Raw genomic sequence first — 17,728 nt, 5'->3', positions numbered from 1 at the left:
CACACCCGCCACACCGGAGTTCAATACCAAGGGCACTAGAGAGGCTTATCGCCTGTCTCAGAAGCATCCAGCCGTTATTTTAGATCCAGCTGGCATCAGACTGGATGCCAGTCGAGATGGGCCAGTGGGTTTGCTCCAGTTGAGCAATTTCCATGCTCCCATGAGAGGGGCTGCTTTTCTGAGTTAGCATTTGCCGACTAAAATGCCACGTATAGATCTGGACATCACTCACCAGCACATGTGAGCATGACACGAGACATGCGTCAGTCACTAGCTCCAAGCCTTAGACAATCGCCACATTAGTCTCAGCAGCGTAGCCAAGATGCCAGCTGCACTGAGAGCAATCTCGAGCTAGGCCTTACTAACGGTTTCTGAAGCTATTACAGCTGATTAATGCTTTGCAAAATACAGGGAAATAAACTTATTTCATAATCAGTATGGAGCCAGAGAAGTTAAAATCATCTCCAGATTACTTGAATGGTCGGGGTCAGCAACATCCTAGAAAGGAAGATAAATAGGGGCTGTTCGAAACAATGGGCAAAATCATCTCCTCAAAATGCATTAAAAGCTTCAATCTATACAGATAGCACCACCTACTGAACTACTATGGAAATGCAGCTGAGAACAGTATGCTTAGGCCCCTAAAAATGTCAGGCTGATTTGGGAGTTTGGAACTAGAACCTTCAGGCCCTGAGAGTGGCAAAAAGGTGAACAATCCATCACGTAAGAGATTCAAGTTTGTTTTGTAGGCATCTCTTGCAGCAGACGACCTATCCACACCACAGACATGACATGGTTACAATTTGTAGCATAGATGACCACAATTGTGAAGTGCTCCGGAAGGTTGTTAAGAGTCCATCTAACTACAAATTGCAACAGTGTTGGAACCAGGTCAGAGGGGAACAGTGTTGTAAGCCAGTTTTCCGGCTCTGCTGTATTTGTAGCGTGGGCAGGCTTGCAGTGCTCAACCACTAACCCACTCATGCTTTCCTTCTAGGCTACTTCTGGGGCTTGCGCCAGAGGAGTGCAGGTGTCCAAGTGTGATCAGAGTCATGTCTGGGGTTCAATCACTGTTATTCTGCACCTTTCTTATCACTGACTACTATCAGCGCCTTTTATATGGTAAGACAGAAGAGAACACAATAAGCCCATCCTATGGAGTGAGTGGTGTCCTGAGTGGTAGCACCCAGAGCCAGACCAATGCTAGCCCCATGCCACGCTGCTCCTAAGTGGACACCACCGATTCAGCTGCTATATTAACATGTAACTGCTCTCCATGTTGGCATTCTATTTTATGCAGGAGCAAAAATATCAACGATCATCCCAACCCTCAAAAGAAGAGGTTACACTCACCTTGTGCAGTAACTGTGGTTCTTCAAGATATGTCCCCCTATGGGTGCCCCATTTCAGGTGCACATCTGCCCTTGATCAGAGATTTTCTGTTAGCAGTGTCCGTTGGGCCTGCGCGTGGGCTCTAGACAACCTTGTGGCGCACGCCAAGGGGCTACTGAACGGCATGGGCTCACCGCCCTCAGCTCCTTCTCTATCCAAACGTCCAACAAAACACAGTCCAAAACAGAGGGGATGGAGGGTGAGCAGTGGAGCACCCACAGAGGGACACATCTCAAAAGAGCCAGTTACTGACCTCTTCTACTAGTCCCTGTGGGTGCTCCACTTCAGGTGACTCCCAAGCAATGTCTCCCACAGGGAGGAGGCGGCTTTGGAATGGAGTCTAAGACTGAAGACAGTACAGCAGCACCAAGTGCTGCATCAGATCTGACGGCATGGACCGAGGCAGAGTGTTTAGAAAAAGTATATGCTGAGGCCCACAAAGTAGCTCTGCACATCTCAGACACTGGAATGTTCTTGACTAGAGCTGTGGTAGCTGCCTGTGATCTGGTAGAGGGCTATTATCCTTCTGGGGGAGCGGAGCACCAGCTACACCATAGCAAGCAATGGTGCACCCAGAGCTCCAACTTGGAAGTCTCTGAGTAGAGATCATGGATCCCGGGGATTTCTCTGTGATGGAGACAAACAGTCTAGTCGATTTCCAAAATTGTTTGGTCCTATCTACAGAAAAGGCCAATGACCATGGTACATCTAATGTGCGAACAGAGGTCTCACATGGAGATTGATGTGGTTGGGAGGTAAACACTGGTAGATGAATGGGCTGGTTAAGATGAAAATCCGACAGCACTTTAGCTAAGAATTTTGGCTGAGGCTGTAAGGAGACCTCGTCCTTGAAAAATACAGTGAATGGGGGTGCCATCCAGGCAAGCTGACGTGATAGGTATTTGAAAGGCCGCCGTCACAGATAAATGAAGCAAGGAGCAAGTTGCTACAGGTTCAGATGGAGATCCCAGGTGTGGAGGTTCCCTTAACAAGTCTAGAGGACAGAGTGAGCAAATATTGAAAACCCTTCTAGTGGGGGATGATATGCTAGTATCACAGCCAGATTAACCTTAACAGAGCTAATTAATACAGTGTGTTCTTCAAATCCAACAGGTAATTCAAGATGGCGGAGAGTGAAGAACTCTAGATAGCCTTGATGTGAGGCACTAGTTTGCACAGAGCGCATGTGCGGGCCAAAACAGACACTGTTAACCGAAAATCTCCGATCAAGGGCTCAAGAGGCACATGCGCACCTGACGTGGGGCACCCACGGGGGCACTACTCAAAGAACATTCTTGCATCAAATGGTTGGAGCAGTGGGACTAGGACTCCCGAGTTCTGCTCCTAGCTCTGCCACTGACTTGCTGCGAGAGTGTGGGCATATTGCTTTGCCTCAGCTCCCCCACCATTATTCCTGTTTCCTGAAGGGGAAACAGACCCAGAGAAGCAAAGGGACTTGCTCACATTCACACAGCTAGTCAGTGGCAGAAGTGAGAAGATTAAAAAGCTTTGCACAAAGCAGAGATACTCCCCACAACAGAAGGTCAAAGTATTAATCTCAGAATTATTTTACGTAGAAGCAGTGCTTTAAGAGCAGGAATACCCCACAAGTCAGTGGATTTGAAGCCTGCACACATGACTACTCTTTAAAGACAAAAAGTAAGTTGATTCCCTCAGTTACTTTATTTGTTCTACAGCAGTGCCAAGAACCCCCAAATGAGATCAGAGCCCATTGTGCAAGATGCTGGACACACAATAAGAGACCATCTGTGCCCCACAAAGCTTACAGTCTAAACAGATGACAAAGGGTGGGAGGGGAAACAGAAGCTCACAGAAGGCAAATGACTTGCTCAAGCTCAACCAGCAGGTCAGTGTCAGAGTTGGGAATGGAACCCTGGTCTCCTATGTCCCAGTCAAATCTCCTATACACTGAACAGTGCTACCTCTGCCTGGTCTCTATCATGGGAAGCTCAGCTGATGACTATACTGCTCACAAAGTTCTTCCAAAAAGCTGAGCTGCAGAGGGAAGAGCAGACTCGCTCTTCAGGCCTGTATGCTGAGCTTTTTAAGTGCACCAAGCAGACCCTAGAGGAGTCTCCCTCCGTCAAGAGCACAGCAGGATGCAGCTCCTTAGAATTAGTGCACTTAATACCAGTTGAAGCATTTCATATGGCAAGCCACGAAAGACAGTATTATTAACGCCCTGTCTCAGGCTCCAAGGGAGGAAGTTCAGAGCAGACGCTGAAAAGAAAGTGAAAGCAGAAGCTGTGCCCCCAATGGGCACCATTATGCTTATGTCTTGCTTTATAAGGCTTGGGCAAGGATCTTAACTGAATGTGCTTGCTTCAGAAAAACTAGCATTACAGCGCTGATGCTGCTTTAAATCCACCCTTTGGTGGGTTTGCCCTCCAGGTTTTAAAATCTCTCGAAAGCACATGAAATTGGAGCCATAGTATATGACTTGTTTCTATAAAGGAGATACTTGCAGCTCATTTCATAGGATTAGTCTACAGCACCACAGAACATTCAAAGCCTAATCTTAAACTCTGAAAGGGGCAAAGGCTGATAAACAGACTTCTCTACATTCATAGAATGCTTTGAGTGAGGCAGTTCTCCATCAGTACTAAGCCTGCTGGGTATTTGTTACAGCGACAGTTTTACCCCTTTTCATTCAGGTCATTTGAAAGAGACGCTCACCTCTAAGTAGGTCCGAGAGCGGAGGACCACAATCCTCTGGAATCGTGTAGTCCCCTTTCCCGATGTTTTCAAATAACTTATAGATATTATCCCCCTCAAAGGGATAGAGACCCGTTGTAATGTTATATCTGTAAATGCAGAAAGAACAGTGTGAGGACAAATATATGAAACAGATTCTAGTTCTGCAACAAGCAGATAAATCAGGAAAACTGGACGACAGATGCGGACTCAAATGCTTTCCAACTCCTCTCGACATCACTTTCTGACAGAAACTTCACACACATACACGTGAACCAGAAACTTACCAAGCTATTTCTCCTACAAGCTGGAAAGGAAAAGACTTTAAGCAAATACTTGTGAGGTGCTCAGATACTGCAAGGCTACGAGCCCCAAACACACCTGGACAGACAGGGATTGAGAAATGCCTGGTATGCAGCTACAGGCAGAGAGACTGGCTCAATTTCTCCAGCACTCTGGGCATTTGCTCCTGGATGTACCCACCATTCAAAAGGGAGTGGGAGCCCTAAATGCTCACATAGCACCCCCAGCTGCAGGTCCCAGAACAACACTGTGCCCGAAGCAAGTCACCCATGGAAGCAGAACATAGTCACTCAGATGCTGAAGAATCCCACAGGTGGCAGAAGGGAGTGCAGGGCTACATTAACACTAGTCCATCATCAGGGCTCCTACTAGCCAGCACAAATCTGAACTAGGATTTTTTTTTTTTTGGAACGGGAGTAAAGATTTATCCAGGGTTCCTGCGCAGGTACTTACAACGTGACCCCTGCTGACCAGATGTCCACTTTAAAGCCTGAAAAGGTATCGAGGCCATTGGCAATTTCTGGCGGCTGGAATGCTGGCGACCCTTGGCTCGTTCTGCACGTATCGTCCTCTGCAAACGGATGCAATGCCTGCGGCAAGAGACAGACATTTGAGTGACTCTCATACAATCACAAACTCTTCAGAGATCAAGGATAATATCCACGATAAAAGCTTTACCCTTGTGAGACTCCAGGCGAGTCTTTGTCCATCTTGTGGGTCCAACTACAATAGACCCCCGACAGTATTATATATTACAAGCAGATCTGGTGGGGTCTCCTATAGTTAAGATGTGCTCTTTGACTAGAAAGTGTTGGCATATTTTCAGTTGCTTATAACTTTGCCCCACTGACTGTTTGGACCGAAGTTTTTTATGCTGTGTTTTTTTCCCAGTCTGATTTTTTAAGTTTCAGGTAAAAGTTTAACCATTTCAAAGAATGAGATCAGGGAAAAATACATTTTTTTGCCCATGTTAAAAAGGTTCTTACAACTCTTTTGTTGAGAAACTCTAGTACCTAGATGCTTGGACTTTGGCCTTGAAATTGAATGTTAGAGTCACGGATATGCCTTTTGCTGTCCCTGTGAAAAGTCATCTGAACTCAGCCCAGTTATCAGACTCTAAAAATCTCAGTTTTCACCTGGTCTAATGTGGAAAACTTAGTATAAAATCATGTAATTAAAGTCGATTGTAACTACAGGTGAATGAATAATGCATAGCACAAGGGGTTGAACTAAAGTGGCACAGGAAACCTCAGTTCTGGAATTTCTTAACTTTTGAGTGCTTGACTTTTGCAACCTTGAAGTTCTTTTGATGTAGCTTTTTTGGACACACACGCTTGTGTCCCTCCAAGTCTCCAGTGTGTATGTTTACAGCTGGTACACTACAGACAGAGACGGGAATGGGGTTCACAAGCCATTCTCACATACCTCTGCCACTCCTAAATCGGATATTTTTAGTGTCCCATTGGTTGTTAGCAGGAGGTTCCCCGGTTTTATATCCTTGTGGACAATCCCTTGGCTGTGCAAGTATTCTAAGCCATCTATGAGCTGGCAAAAGTACCTAGAAAAAGTCAGAGGGGGAAAAAAAAAGATAAGTGATTCAAGTGACTGAAGCTCCATAAGAGCTATTGCCAATTTGCATAGTGAGGAACACAGGTTGGGCCAACATTAGCCTTTGCTGCTGGGAAACTAGAGATTAGGTCCATTGTATGTTTAGCACAGAAGCGACTACCTGCTGCAGTTAGGCATCAGGACACTCCCACCCCCCCCACTTGGGACACCGAACTCTTCTAGATCAAAGCTCTCTTCCTATTCTGTATATTGTTGCAAGTTCACATGACGGGCAGCATAGTACAGTTTGCAAGAATTCTTTTTTTACTTCGCGGCAGCTCAGCAGGTGTTTAAAACATGCACAGTTCCACGTGGTGCAAGCCGTGCTGGACTCCTACCTTCCTTACAATAACTCTTAGCAACTAGCGCTCTGTAGACATTACAGGTTGCACCTCATGCGGTCTCAAAGTGAGACACAGTTGCGTTCCTTGCCCTTTTATGTAGCGGGTTATCCAAAGCAGGGCGCACAAGCAGTTGTCCTTTGATCGGACATTCACAGATATAAAGTGACAGAGCCTATTCACCTTTGCTGCTGGGGTACACTGTGGAAAATGCACATCCAACCTCTGCAGGAACTCTGACCGGTAAGTGCTGCACCGAGGCAGTCTACTTCTGCATCTAACCACAAACCTGAAGTGGCTTCTCTCAACACATCGCCAATTTGTTTAAAGTCAAGGTACGGGGCAGAATTACTTGCTGGAAGCTACAAGATTTGGCAGAAGCAGAACGAGAAAGAAAGGGAAGTATAGGATTGACTGTTAGGAGAACCCTTAGGAGAGCTTAGGGCAACTAAATTCATTTCAACCCCTACTTCGCCCCATAGCTAAAGGTGCAGCAGCACTTGGCAAGCTGCAGAGGAGCACTAAATACCCTTTAAGTATTAAGGTTTCTTCAGCTGTGAGCTTCAAGGGAGCATGGAGTCTTAGTGTGCCGTTACCAAAATACACAAAACAAGACTGGGTACTAGACAGATTAAGCATCAGCAAAGATCTGTAATTTCTTCTCTGGTATTTAACTCTACATCTCCCTTCTCAGTTCACAAGAGGTCAGTCTCATCAGTAAAATGCCTCAATTTCCCTCATCTTTGGCTGAACGGCTCCAAAGGGCTTTCCTTTTTGTCCCCTTCCATTTACCATACTTGCCTGAGAGGAAAGGATTTCACTTAGATTCTAAATGCCCCACTCAGGTTGTGCAGGGCAGGATATTTGGAGTCACACTGCTGATGCTCTCCATTTTCTGTCATATTCACTTAACATGCCCTCCCAGTAAAACAAAATCACCATGGAACACCAGTAAGATACATTTTACCTGCTGCAAAATCTGGATCTAACTTAACAGCAAGTTTCACGTTTACTTCTGTGCCAATTGATTAGCGATGGGACTTTTATTTCCCTTCTCCAAACTGGAATCTCATTTTCAGAGGAAAACCTGATCACACCAGAAAGTGTTCTGAAGGAATCGACCTCTGTCAAGCCACAGAGATGCAGCAGGGAGTTCCATAAGGTGCAGCTCAACAGCACCCAGCACGGCCTCAACTGTCTCTTTGTAGCTGCTAAGGCACATGCTAGGCAGAGTTTCAGAAAGAGGATTAAGGAGGCATCTCAGGCTGCTGAGGCACCAAAAAAAAAACAATAGAAAAAAAGCTTTTGCATCCCAGAACCTTCCCCCCCACTCCACCCCACCCATCAGCTTTTAATTTTCTCCATGGATGGTACCTGATGTACTCTTTGCTCATAACAAATTTTGCTTTAAAGTGCAGCCAGCAGCCTAAGTGACAGAGCAGAAGAACCTCCACTTGAATTCAAGAGCCAGAGCAAAGGTGGGAGAGATTGATGGACACAATGTGGGTTAAGAACTGAAGCTGCACTTACCCGTGAGCCTGAAAGACTGGAAACCTTTTTTCTGGGACACTGTCAAGCATCTCCTGCATCCCGCACACACAATATTCCATCACCATATACGTGAAAGCAGAGTTAAGGAAGCACAGAGGTTAAATGCTCACCCAGGCAAGCACTGTGTTATCACCACAGTTCCGATTCTGTGCTGCTGGAGAGCAGCAGTACAGGCAGTAACCTTGCATGGTACGTGCATGGGTCATTATGCCACAAAGCCCATGTTTTGTTGGGCCCTCCCATTCTGCCTTCGTTAGGACAGCGTTTAAAAGGATGCATGGGTCCAATTTTGAAGCTGGGGAAAGGATTCCCTCATTTTGCCGCTTGCCTGTTTAAAGGGAAGGCTCACGGTGGCGGTGGCTCCGTGCAGCAGTAACTTTCCTTAGTTAGGTCTTGCGGCATTCCCAAAGGAATGACCTCCCTTGCATTTCCCTCCAGTTCTGATCCTATGGAAGAGGAGGTGTCATCATCTAACCCTAATATTGGTGGCTATGTCTGATTTTTGCCTCTCTCTTTTGAGACCAGCACTTTTGATGGGGCCCATGGTTCCTAGAGCACCTTTGGCCATTCTGAAAGAGATAGCTGGACTCAGATTAAAAGACACAGGATTTGGGCGGGGGGGGTGGGTGGCATTGTTTTAGGAAGAAACCAAGCATTCTTGCTTTCACTTTATGGCTTTTGTCCAAACCCAATAGAGACAGGGAACTCAGAAACAGGGCTGAGAAATTTTTTCCAGAGTCAAGGTCTGGGTTTCCGTGGGGTGATCTGCTCCTTTGATCTCCAGGTCCGGGCACTCACAGGCCAGGGCTGGGGGAAGAGAAGGCTAATACTTGCCAGAGCTCCTCTTCAGCAATTTTTGTCCAGAATGGCAAATCCCAGGGAATCAATGAGAACTGTGACAAGGAAGGGGCAGGCAGGTTGGTGATGGCCTTAGAGAGGAACTGCCCTTACACCATGGTTTTGTGTGCTCCCCACTGTACAGGGAGAAGGGCACTATCCAGCTAGCTCAGCTTTCCCTAGCTCAGGAAAGGGGGGCCTTGGCTGTCTATTCTTGTGCTGGGCAGATCTCACTCTCGAACACAAGCTGCAGGATGAGCATGTTCTCTCTACCAGCCTACTAGCCATGCTAGGGTCAAGCAGGACACGTGCTGCTGCAGTGCTCATGAGGAAAAAAGCCAAGAATCAAGTGGCTCAGCCCCAAAAGCCAGCCAACCAGTGTCACAGATCCAGGCTAATTAAAGCCCAACATATACCAGAAATGTCACATTGAAGGAGTTGGTTTAGAAAAGTTTTTGATCCAAAGACCAGGATGCTCTGCAAAGAAGAGGTCTGTCCACCCTGTCTGCAGCTGCGGAGGCAGAACAAAACTGGCAGGTCTTCACCTGAAGATGTGTATCCCTAAAGCAGCGAATGACAGGTCTAAAATCCACCAGCAGGCTGAAGTCTCATTGCAAACATTGTGGACTTCACTATGCTGAAGAAGTTAGAGATCCCAGGACACCTTTCAGGAGGCTAGGAGTGGTTATTCCCAATTCCCTGGACAATATTCCCTCTTGAAGTAGCAGTGTATTAAAGTCAGCCGTGCAATGAAGCGTGGTATTCTTCAGTTCCTGTCCCAAATTTACAGGGTATTGCCGTGTGCTGTTTAAAAGCGGCAGCTTATTACCACAGAGGCAGTAGCATTTCTAGGGTGGGGAAAAGCTGCTTTGGGAGCCTCTGGATACTAAAACGTCAGGCGTTATAAAGTGGCTTTTGCCACCCAGACACTTTGGCATTTGTTCCCCTCTCCAGAACAAGCTTTGCATTTGTGAGGTACCTAGCGGGTAAACAACTGAAGCAACTTGGCTGCCAAAAGCAACAGTCGCTGTTTTTTTCTCCTCCCACGGGACTCTCGGGCAAACAGAAAACCCTGCAGGCACTCGCATTAAACCCACGGGTAGCCTGAGACATTGGGTGGCTATGGAAGGGCACAGCATCTTTGGGATGCAGACAAGGGAGCAACGTAACTCTGGGAACAGGGTCTCTAGGAGTGCAGAGCATTAGTCTCACCATTTTAATCACTCCTGGCAGATACCTTTTCAGCCTAGGACAAAAAAACAAGTTGCTGATCTCCACAGATGCTGTGACAACTGTTCCAGGGCTACCGACAGCACAGTTTTAAACGGGATCCTCATGAAGAAGTTGCACTTCTGTAGCACTTTCCATCCTAGGCTCTCAAAGCACTTTGAAAGCCTATGAAATCAGCAATACTGCATATCTCATTCAGGGCTTTTTTCCAGAGCGGGAAACTGAGGTAAAGAAGATATGTGACTGACCCTAGGTCTCACAGCAAATCAGGGGCAGAAGTGGGAATAGAAACCAGATCTCTCAAATCTCACTCACTTGTTCTAACCACCGAGGGAGCAACCAGGCTGGTTGCATCAAAGAAGGGAATAAGTGGGAAGACAGCAACTTTCCCACCTTCAAACAAGTAATGCTAAAGCTAGCTCCTACTTCATGGGAGTCTCCCAGAGTGAACGCCAGCTATTGTTCCTTTCTAGAAAGAACAATCCACTTCCAGTTTTAACTAGCTGCCAGACTGTGCCTTCTTCCCTGCCCTTATCTGGAGCTGATCCTTCTCTAGCTGACTAACTAGATTAGAACCTAGACATCATCCAGGCTGGAAGGTTTTACTGAGTATATTGATTACAGGCAACCATGAAAAGGCTGAAGCTCTCATTTCTTCCAGTCAATAGGGCTCTCCTCCCACACACAATTGCATTTATTGATAATAGAAGCCATCAGGAGAGGGTGCCAGCCAGGAGTTTGCTTATTAAATTGGGTTTATTTTCTGCTTGGATGAGGCTCTCCATTCATCTCCAGTGCCGCCCTCCCGTCAACAGCAGATCTGCTCAATGGCCTGTTAACTGCCAAAGCCCTTTTTTTTAAAAAAAAAAAAATCGATTTATCATAGCTTTCCTGGTACCACAATCAATGAAGCCTGTGACCAGCCAAGCAACTTGTTAAACACTGCATTGCCAAACGTAAGCATTTCACTACCACCACCTTAGTGACCCCAAAGGTGGGTGACACTGGCAAAGCCATGGTGGAGCAGAGGTTCAAAATAGGTCTCTCTGCTGCTCTTCTGGAAACTCACTTTTCAATGGCGAAACCTTTTGCTTCCAGAGCCAAAGATGGTCTTTTATAATGGCGGGAGGGAAGTGGGGGAGGAGAGAGGAGACGCACCAAGAGTTATTCAAATTCTAAACTAAAAAAAAAAAAAGGGTGATTCTGATGGACAATGTTTGTAGGCAACACATCTAACTTAAATCATTCCCCTCCCTGCTATCCAGTTCCCCAAAGCCTCAAAATCCACGCTGAGGCTTTGTTCACATGAGCTGAGCCATTGCCACGTTCAGACAGTTCGTGCTAGAACAACAATTTCCTTGACCTGCAAGAGTCCCCCCTCTGACTGCAGTCAGAGAGCCATGCTAGCAACAGCCATGGATACAATGCGACTATGACCCTGGTCTACACTTAAAAATTAGATCAGCTTAGCTAGGTCGCTCAGGGCTGCGAAAAATTTTGCCCTTTGACCACGTAAGTTAGGTCAACCTAACCCCTGATGTATTCGCAGCTAGGTCAATGAAAGAATTCTTCCACTGACCTACCTACTGTCTCTTGGAGATGTGGATTAACTACATTGTCAGAGAAAACCCTCCCACCAGTGTAGGAAGCATCTACACTGCATTGTGCAGCTACGCTACTATACCATTTGTAAAGCAGACCTAGCAGACCTGTCACAATGCTAGTTCCCTTGTGGACAGGGCCTTAGCAGGTCTTGCTATAAAACATGGACCTTTGGAGGCTGTCTACACTGGGGAAATTTTCTAACTGGTTTTAAAATTAGTTCAGCTACTTATCTGGTTAGTTCACAGTAAAATCCTAAGTAGACATAAGGCACATGTACTGTTTACTGCAAGGCATCTAGGAGAGGTTAGCACTATACCCCCATCCATGGCTGACCTTACTTAGTTTATGTGCCAGTAAAACAAAAGTGCCTTCTCTCCACTATGTTTTCACAGTGGGATAGCTAACCCATGTTCGTTATCACGTGATAAACACGTCTCCACTGAAAAAGGCATAACCTTAGATAACTTCTCCAGTGTAAAGACCCCTCCTGCAACATGAAACTTTGCCCAATGGCTGCCCTCGCTTTGTCTCTCAATGTAGCTGTTTACACATGGAAAGCAAGCAGGCTTGGGAATAAACTCAGAAGCCTCACGGGAATTTAGAAATGGGAGAAAAGCAAATCCAGTGGACTGAACAAAAATAAGGCAGCCGGAGCTTGGAAATTAAACAGTCAATTCCAGTGTTACCCAAGAGCACAGTGCTGGTGGAGAGAGGTGTTCAAAGATTATTAGGGTACAGAGAAGAAGGAAAGCAAAGGTGGGGGGGAGAAATCACCCTCTCTGGCTTTGCTTATTGACACAAGCATTTCTGAATGACAGCTATGAGCTGTCATCACCATTTACAAACACATGATGTCTCCCTTGGGCTCTTTTTCCCTTCTCATTCGGAATTTCAGCTTATTAAATTAAATGGCAGCTTTCTGTGGACAGTAATTGAATTATCCAGAAGTAACTGACTAAAACGATCAAAATAAGGGCAAAAGTTGTGATGCAGTTTTTAATACTGATGACTTGGTTGCAAAGGCTTCGATCTAATTAAGTGCCGGATTAAATTAGCTGGTCACTGATGTACTGTAAAGGGAGCACTCCGTATTTAGAAGCCATTATTGAAAATAAATGCAACTATTTAACATGGAAAACAACAATGGTTGGACTCAATAAGGTCAAATTGGTTTAAGCCAAAAGGCACTTTGCTGGAGTGTAACAGCCTCATTAGGAACTGTCTGGCTGCTCACTTTGGTTTAGTCTCCTTTTCAAAGTAAAAGAGCAGAGTATTTAATTAATTTCTTAACGTTTGTGCAGAGCTTTGAGGATGCAGCAGGCCATGGAAGTGCCAAATATCATTTTGATGTCTTGGTGTTTCTCTTCAGAAATCACAACCCAAGGCTCGGTTTCAAAACCATAATGGTTTGGTCTGGAAAAGTCACGCTGCATATTCCGTGGGAGTGATGCGTTTCCCATCTCTCAGGTCTATCATCAGGTTTAGGCTGTCTAAAGCCATGTCTACACTGCACACCTTACAGCGGCACAGCTGTGACGCTAAGGTACACGGTGTAGCTGCTCTTTGTTGGCAAGAAAGAGCTGTCCTACCAACATAATAAAACCATCTCCAAACAGGAGTGGTAGCTTGGTTGGCGGAAGAGCATCTCCCGCAGATAAAGTGCTGTCCACACCGGTACTTTTTGACGGTAAAACTTTTGTTAGTCGGGGGGTGTTTTTTTCACACCCGACTGACAAAAGTGCAGGGTAGACATAGCCTAAAGCAGCGTCAAGGGACGTTCAAGGGATCTGGAAAAAACACAAGGTGGCTTTAGTCAGTCTGGAAGCTAGTTCTGACCCGTTAAGAACAACAAGCAGCAGATTGCCTCTAGAGAAGGACTCCAGAATTCAGTAGTACACACTCCTGCACAAGGAAGGCAGAAGTGCTGGCAGGCATCCGTACTCCAGAGAACAACTGGATGGTTTAAAAAAAGGAAAGAACACCACACCTGAGGCCATGAGGGAACAGCATTACAAAAAGGAAATTACTCCATTTTGCTGCACACACAGTGTGGGATCTGTTTACAAAGAGGAAGGCACTGTTAGCTAGTAGTAAGGGCAGGAGGTTGGGAACCAAGACACCTAGCTTCTATTTCCAGCTCTGATTTACTGTGTGACCGACAAGAAGTTCCAGTCTTTGTGCCCCATCTATAGACAGTTCTTCTACTTGACAGGAAATGTGGAGAACTTGAGGAATTGTGCTTGGATGGAAAGTGCTACCGAGATGCAGAATGTTTGTTAACACTAGTGAATAATTTCAAGCCCAGGAAATACTAAAATGGGTGTTAACCAACTAAAGCAGAATCCTTTAGAGACACAGAACATCAAATCTATGAGGATTTAGAACTGTCACAATCTAAGTAACAAGCATTAAAACCTTCATATCAACACCTGAGTGAAAATCAAAAGGATATATTTTCTGCTTCTCTTCGTTATATAATACGTCTACCAGCTGGATGACATTTTTGTGTCGTAATCGTCGCAGGAGCTGAATTTCCCTGGAGGAAGAAAGAAAAAAAATAAGAGTAGAATTGCTTCAATTGTAAAGTAGTTTTAGACCATGCTAATCCCAGCTGCTTCACCCAAGATTAGCGATAAATTCTGTTTGACTGACAGAGCTTTGAGCTTGTTTTTGGGGTTTGTTAACCCAGGGTCAGAACCTAAAAATACTTGTGTTAGTTGACTACAATCAAAGGCAGGCATCCTTTTCAAATTACTGCTGCCTGGCCACTCAATACTCCTGGTACAGGCATTCTGGTTCACCAGTGCACAAAAGCAGAACTATACCAGGGAACAACTGCAGCTGCCCTGGTGCACCAAAATCCAGAAACTCCACAGGGAACCAAGCTCCAAAGCCTAGTGTAGTGGCTGGACCTGGCTTGGCATGATCAATAACAGAATCCTGTTTAGCAGTAAATACTATAGAAAAACAGTCAGTTGCAGATATATGCTGCTTTCTTCTACATTTAGATAGCAGCACAGTCACTCGTTAGAAGCTGGGAACCCAGGTTCCAGCCCCACCTTTGGTTGTTTTTCAAAATACAGATACTCACCACTACCACCAGAAATGTTGCACCACATTGCCCATCTCATGCAAGAAGAGCCACATTATATACTCCTGACCACCCATAGTGCCATACTTCCTCCACAAACCTTGGAGAGGAACTAAACCGAAGCCTGGGGGAACACCACAAGTAATACTTTGAAGAGCTGGCCCTGCCCAGTACCTACATATTCCAAAACTTTCAGTTACAAGTCAAACGACAGATTCAATTCTGACAGACATCTAGCTTTCTTTGAAGATGTAAAAGAAAACTGTAGTAATGCAACTTCACCCTGCTACTCGGTTTACAGGATTGATAAGACAGGTGCTTCTAGGGAGAGAATTCTGATCCGAGGAGGGGCACCCTCAAGATAAATCCTAGGTTTAAAATAAGCTTGTGTTGAGAACACCTGAGTTCATTAAAACAGACGATTGTTTTTTTTAAATCTCATTTACTTTCACCATTTATTGTTATGTACCAACTTTCAATTTCCACACACAGAGTCCAGATTTTGGTCTAGGTAACTCCTGCACTCTGTAAAGCTGTAGCAAAGTGCAAAAAAGTTAACTCGCTTAGGCAGGCTCATGCGCAAGGATAGAGATCAGCGTGACTGTGGGCAAGACACTCCACCTGTTGGGCTTCAGTTACCCCCCCTTCTGAAAAACAAAGATAATACTTTAGAGTGCTTTAACATTTACAGACAGCGTTTTACACACAGAGCACTCTAAGTATTTGCATTGTTTCTAGGCAGTTTCTGTTGCATCACATGCACTAGTCCAAAGCTGTTGCGTTTCCTCCCAACACAGCAAGAGGATGTTTAATTGAGAGTAAGGAAATGGTGGAATTGTTCACAAGATTCAGCCGTGCTGGCACACAGTGTTGGGATGAACTACAGCATCTGTCAACCTAAAGCTCATTTTTCATTGCAACTTTCTTTCCAGGGTCGATCTGGTTGCCAGGTTATCCATCAAGTTTGGCTAGGCTTATTTCACTCAATGTTTTACAGAGGAAGACTGGGGGCAGGTCTCCTCCCCATTTGTCAAGCAAGGAACAGCAGAGCAACTGCAAGCTCAACAACAGGAAGAGCAATCTAATGCTATGTCACCCCACATAGGAAGCGGATCAGAGGGTTCCATTGGCATGTCATCCTAGATAGAACACTGCTTGCTAGCAAAGGAAGACACTGCACAGGGACATCCAGGCCCTGCAGACTGCTTGCCTTTACAGGATATGTCTTTCTCCAACCAGTGACTACAGATGGACTCTGCATCCTTTCCAATCAATAGTTCAGGGTAGAAGTCACAAAACTACCCTGAATTCTATAATATGCAGGAAGCAGCTTCATGGAGTTTTTCCCAGATCAAGCACTCTAGCAAGAGACACTAGAAGGCTAGAATTCACAGCTGGCCTCTGTGTCTGTGCCCCAGAGATGGACCATGAGTTTTACATAACATCTACCAAGCTGTTTGGATGCCCAGTTCTAATAAACCTTTTCTCTCTGCACGTCATGATTCTGAATGTATGAACACCATCATCTGTGGTTACATGAGCTAGAATAAAATTGCTAGGGCTATCAGTGCATTCATCAGCAGCAAGAGAAGCAAGAAAAAGGACTGTACTGTGTCACAACACAGGGTAACACTGGATATTTAGGTGCATTACTCCTTTTGATACATTCTACCTCAGGCACTGCAAAAAAAGGGATAATAGACCAGATACACCATCATTCTGTTTCAGGGGGACAATTCTTATGTTCCTCATTTAAGGGAGCTTCAACTTGAAATCAAGTGTTTTCCAAAAGGAGTTAAAAAACCAATTCCAAGTACTACACCTTACCTTAATTCCTATGGTCAACTGCTGTTTTATAGCCACTTTTAAGACTACTCCTTCCTTGTTCATCATGCACACAAGGCTTCCACAAAACACAGGAAACTAATCAACTGACTCTGCATGATTTCAGGCAGATGCCAAAAATCAACTAAAGAAATTCAGAGTCATAAAATTTAATGCCAGAAAGGACCAATTAGATCATCTGGTCTGACCTCCTATCTAACACAAGATCAAACTGGAGTAAGATATTTTCCCCTCTAATATATATGAGAGAGAGAGAGAGAGACGGAACAGCTACGATCACTAACAGTAAATCAAACAAAATTTAAAAATGCAAGGATGACTATTGAGTGTTCTATAAGGTGTCCTGACAAAACAAGAATACTTCATTAGACAGTTAAACAGTAAAGAGTGCAATATGAGGTTAATAAGTTTGCAATTAAACATTCTATACTTCAGACAAAGGTGTCAGCACCTGCATAACACCCTTCTCAGTCACTGCCGATGGGTACCCACATGCACTGAATACATGGGGATGGGGAAGGGACAAGGACTTGTTACTTCAACTCAAGCTTTTCCTGGTTACTATTCCATATGAGAATTAATTAAGGAATGTTAATTATGCAAAGAGAAAGCTTACACATGCTACCGCTCTTCCCGGAGTGGTTATTCAAGGAGATGCACCCTTGATTACTTGTGTGTGTATAAAGGAAATCTATAGTTTTCCTGCATTACCGTAATCCATTCCTCATCTCCCGCATTGCTTTAACACAGGAGAGTTAGCTATCAATGGTGCCTTGAGACTGAGCAACATCATCACTGTCCAAGTGCATTACATATCACACCGCACATTGGATCCATAGCCATAAAAGGGAAGACAGACATCTCAGAGACTGCGAGGGGAGTGGTGAATCACAACATCATTGCAGCAGCCCAGCAAGAGTTGTTTAGTGTTCAGCTTGTTCCAGAGGTCTCCACTGGACTAGAACCACATCCTTCACCTTTTACTATCTATGTATTAAAACTGCAGATGCAAGAATTAGGTACAGGTGGATCATGCTGAATAAAAATCCAAATTCCTCTTATGCAACAGAAAACTATCTAGGCAGCTCCATAGTAACCTCTACTGAAGTGACGATTTGTTCCAAATTAATGCCAAACATTCACATGGATTTAAAGTGTTTGCAAAAAATATTGCATTTTAATGGGACACTGGTATCTCAAGCCCTAATTT

General features: G+C 45.0%; 1 protein-coding gene across 3 annotated transcripts in view; it reads right to left on the bottom strand.

Moving 5' to 3' along the window:
- The window catches only part of STK11 (serine/threonine kinase 11), a 73,772-nt gene that overhangs the window by 34,989 nt on the left and 21,055 nt on the right, over nt 1-17,728 (bottom strand). For all 3 annotated transcript variants that reach the window (XM_073324259.1, XM_073324258.1, XM_073324257.1), the window contains exons 2-6: nt 14,035-14,118; nt 7,890-7,979; nt 5,836-5,968; nt 4,864-5,000; nt 4,090-4,217 (exon numbers count right to left, since the gene is read on the bottom strand). In XM_073324259.1, coding sequence (XP_073180360.1) covers nt 4,090-4,217; nt 4,864-5,000; nt 5,836-5,968; nt 7,890-7,979; nt 14,035-14,118 — 572 coding nt within the window. The remainder of the gene's footprint in view (nt 1-4,089; nt 4,218-4,863; nt 5,001-5,835; nt 5,969-7,889; nt 7,980-14,034; nt 14,119-17,728) is intronic.

Source organism: Lepidochelys kempii, chromosome 25 (assembly GCF_965140265.1).
Source record: "Lepidochelys kempii isolate rLepKem1 chromosome 25, rLepKem1.hap2, whole genome shotgun sequence".
Classification (NCBI taxonomy): domain Eukaryota; kingdom Metazoa; phylum Chordata; order Testudines; family Cheloniidae; genus Lepidochelys; species Lepidochelys kempii.
The sequence above is the reverse complement of the archived record's forward strand: the minus strand, read 5'-3'. Positions and strand labels throughout refer to the sequence as shown.